The 3,829-nt window shown below is 37.0% G+C and overlaps 1 protein-coding gene across 1 annotated transcript; it reads left to right on the top strand.

The window, feature by feature from the left end:
- Positions 1-570: 570 nt before the first annotated feature.
- Positions 571-2,877, top strand: LOC113847002 (zinc-finger homeodomain protein 4). Its single transcript, XM_027475818.1, has one exon. The coding sequence runs from the start codon at positions 1,654-1,656 to the stop codon at positions 2,485-2,487; it is 834 nt and encodes a 277-aa protein (XP_027331619.1). The 5' UTR covers positions 571-1,653; the 3' UTR covers positions 2,488-2,877.
- The last annotated feature ends 952 nt before the right edge of the window (positions 2,878-3,829 follow it).

The raw sequence follows: 3,829 nt of genomic DNA, 5'->3' as shown, positions 1-3,829 counted from the left end.
AAAATGCAGTGATAGAGAGTGGAAATATTTTTTAAAACTTTTGATTTTAAGATAATTAGTTCATCCATCTTCTATTTTTATAATTAAGAAAAAATAGTATTAGGGCACTAATAAGTTAGTAGCTTTTTCTTCCTCCTACTCATGGAAGTCGATCATTTTATAGTATTTTTAGTCAAAATGGACCTAATGTGAGAAAGGAGATAAGGGGCTTAACTGGAAACAAATAGATTTTACTTCAATAGAATTCAATTCTTGGAAGAAAAAGAAAGAAAGAAGCTTGTTCCCTTGAAGCATAGTTTTGAGACTAAGATGTTTGTTTTAATAAAGTTAATGGTTTTCTAACGAATTTGATGTCCATATTTATGGTCATGTCTAACATTGTCCCCCATTTTGCTATCCTATTTAGCCTAGTGGGTTTGCTTAATGAGTTAACGGTTCTGGTAGGAAGGGTTAATGAATAGAGTTATGAATAAGAGGGCACCATTTGACTGAGAAAAAACATATTTACTCTGAGAGGTTTGTTTCAGTTAATTGTATTTAAGAAAGGTTCTCTCTCTCACACACACTGTCATCTTTTGTCCTCACCACTATCTGACACACTGCTCCCCTCTATATGGCGTAAACTCGATAGCTGATAGTGCAAGCAAAGCAAGCACCCCACTTTTTTTTTTTTTTTTGGTCTTTAATCTGAATCTCCCTCTCCTAAAACTCAACTGTGCCTTCCTCTTTGTCTGTTAAAATCTGCTTTTTCCACCCCTCTCCTTTTTTGTCCTCCCACACCTCCTCTATAAGCAGCTCCTGTTTAGTGCTTCACTAGCAAAACCCACCTTCAAAACTCTCTTCTCTCTCTCTCTCTCTCCTTCAATTCCCCCGGCCTTATATTACTCTAATTCTACTCTCTTTCTGTGTGATTCCCCTTCTAAACCAAATCATCTTTTTTTTTTCCTTCTAACCAACCATGTCTGCAATACAAGGTCTTTTGATGTTTTCAAATCCTCTTCATGTCAGTTTGTTGTTCTACTTCTTCGTCTCCAATTGACTCTTTTTAGCTGGCGGAAATTTGAGATAAACAAAGCTACAAGGTTTGTTTCTAGCTGTCTTCATTCACTATCATCTCGCTGAGAGATAGACACTGTTAGTGTGTCTGTCGACCCTTTCTGTCTGTCTCTCTCTCTACCTATCTCACTTTCTCTCTCCTTTTCAAGAGATAGAAATTAGAAAATACCCAGAGTGGGAAAGTGTCTTGTTTGCTCAAAAAGTTGTCTTCTCATGACCATGTCCTGTGTGCCCTACTTCTGAGTATGTGCTTTGTTACTTTCTCTTCTTAATTCACCTGAAGATAATGAGGTCCGTTGCTCCAACACCATTAATTCTCCTATCATGCAAATTAACAAACTATTAACCACACCTCCACCTCACTCCTTTTTCTCAACTTAGATTTTGTTGCTACTCATCACAATAACTCTCTTTTGCTCCTTTTCATTCCTTTTCCCGAGTGAAAAACCAAAGCGTTTTCATGTGTTCTTACCTTGCTTCGGGCGAGAACTCCTACCCCCAGGATTTGAAGGCTTGGTGAGACTTAGAAAGAATTGCAATAATTTGGGCACCTATCCTATCCCATATAATAGAAAAAGGAGATCGAACAAGCTAGGAATGGAACTTTCTAGTCAAGAAGGAGAAATCCCAATCCCGATAAACAGCACTACTTCAACTTATGGCGGGGGACATGGTAATGGACATGGGCATGGACATGGGCTCATGATTCATCATGACCCTCCACACCATAACCACATTCTATCATCCTCAGCAGTAGCACCTCCAAATGGCACCTCCACAATGCAAGAGGAACATGGAGGGTACAAGAAAGTGGTGAGGTACAGAGAATGCCTGAAGAACCATGCAGCTGCAATGGGAGGGAATGCGACAGATGGGTGTGGAGAGTTCATGCCAAGTGGAGAAGAAGGCACCATAGAGGCACTCAACTGTTCTGCTTGCCATTGCCACAGAAACTTCCACAGAAAAGAAGTAGAAGGTGAACCCTCTCCATGTGACTACCACATCCACAGGCAACTGGGAAGGAAATTCATCTTAGGACCTCACAAGAACATGCTTCCACCAGAGGCTCTTGGCTACGCTACAGGTAACATCCTACCTTCTAGAAGTGTACCACCTCACCAGATGATAATGCCCTACAACATAGGACCCCTCCCTTCAGAATCTGATGAGCAAGAAGAGGGTGGCGGTGGAATAGTGCAGGCTAGACCCACTCAACTCGTGAAGAAAAGGTTCAGGACAAAGTTCACTCAAGACCAAAAGGACAAAATGCTCAACTTTGCTGAGAAGGTGGGTTGGAAAATCCAGAAGCAAGAGGAGTCTGTGGTGCAACAGTTCTGCCAAGAGATTGGGGTTAAAAGAAGAGTGCTCAAGGTTTGGATGCATAACAATAAGCACAATCTCGCCAAGAAGAATCCCCCAAATGCACCTTAATTAACTGTTTAGCTTAAATCTCACACCCTCTACGTATAATTATTGTTAGCCGTACGTAAGTGTTTGTTTGTTTGTTTGTTCACTTTCTTCAACTCCTCTATATTATCTCTCTAATCATTTTCCTCCTCTTAGAGTCAATCTGTTTGAGTTCTTTTCACCTAAAAATAAACCCATCTTGTTACCATATATACATTTATATCTTGTGCTTTAGTTTAGGACATTGCATTTGCATTGCGTCAACTTATTTTCTTGTTTAATTCTGAGTGGTGTTTATGGTTTAGTTCTCTCCTCAAGCTACCCATCAAGCGAGGACATGGAATCTATGCAATGAATAGAGTCTGAGGTACGATATGTATTAATAGAATTACATAGGGCTTTTGTATGCTGTTTTCTCTTTCACCTTACAAATCTGCTTCGGTTATGCTGCATCATATATACGACCTTCTGACATCATTTTTCTCAAGCGGTAAAAAATATATCTGTTCGTCATAATTCGAAAGTGTTTTTCTTGCTCCAAATAGTAATGTTTTTACCATTAATTTAGACAACAAACCCAAAGGAATAACATATTAAATACGACCAAATATATGTACAGAAAATAAAATGCGAAACAAGTTTTGCGTGGGATTTTCTCTTCACCTCTAAAGCTTGTGATTCTATGCGTCATAGCTGTGGCGGAAGGACGCTATTTAATATTACAGATTTTGCACTTAAACATGCACAATCAGATTCAGATGAGCTTACATAATGCCACTAAATTTTAGAGTAACAATATATATACAACAAATTTTTACAACATTCTTTTATATATACCTCTATTATATAACAATATATATGTTTTCTCTTTTTATATCACAAACTTTTATAAACAATTATTGTAAGAGTAAGTTGCTCCTCTATATATCATCATTAACTAATTTGAAGTCACTATTAAAATATCATAAAAAAAAAATGGTTGGCTTACAAAGAAGTTAATAACCATGTAAAGTTTTTTGAACTATTTCATCCTCACTAGCTTTTTCCTTTTTCGTTCTCTTGCATCTTTTTTATTGACGCATACATATACCTATAGTAAGCATGTGGTTTCATATTTCACCTTGAATATTACAAGCTTTTAACTCACGACATAAATGAATCCACATCCTATAAATGTGAGAGTATGGAATATATATATTAATCATTAGATTTTATTTTAAACCATAAAAAATTAATTATTAAAGTATTAAAGAGTGTGTGTGTGTCGATATGTATATATATAAAGAGTAATGGATTCAAGTGTTTCAATCTTATTGGTTTCTTAAAGAACAAACATATTTCGCAAAAATCATGAGGAGTAATGATG

Source organism: Abrus precatorius, unplaced genomic scaffold (genome assembly GCF_003935025.1).
Source record: "Abrus precatorius isolate BTA unplaced genomic scaffold, Abrus_2018 Scaffold8, whole genome shotgun sequence".
NCBI lineage: Eukaryota > Viridiplantae > Streptophyta > Magnoliopsida > Fabales > Fabaceae > Abrus > Abrus precatorius.
This window is presented reverse-complemented; position numbering and strand designations above follow the sequence as displayed.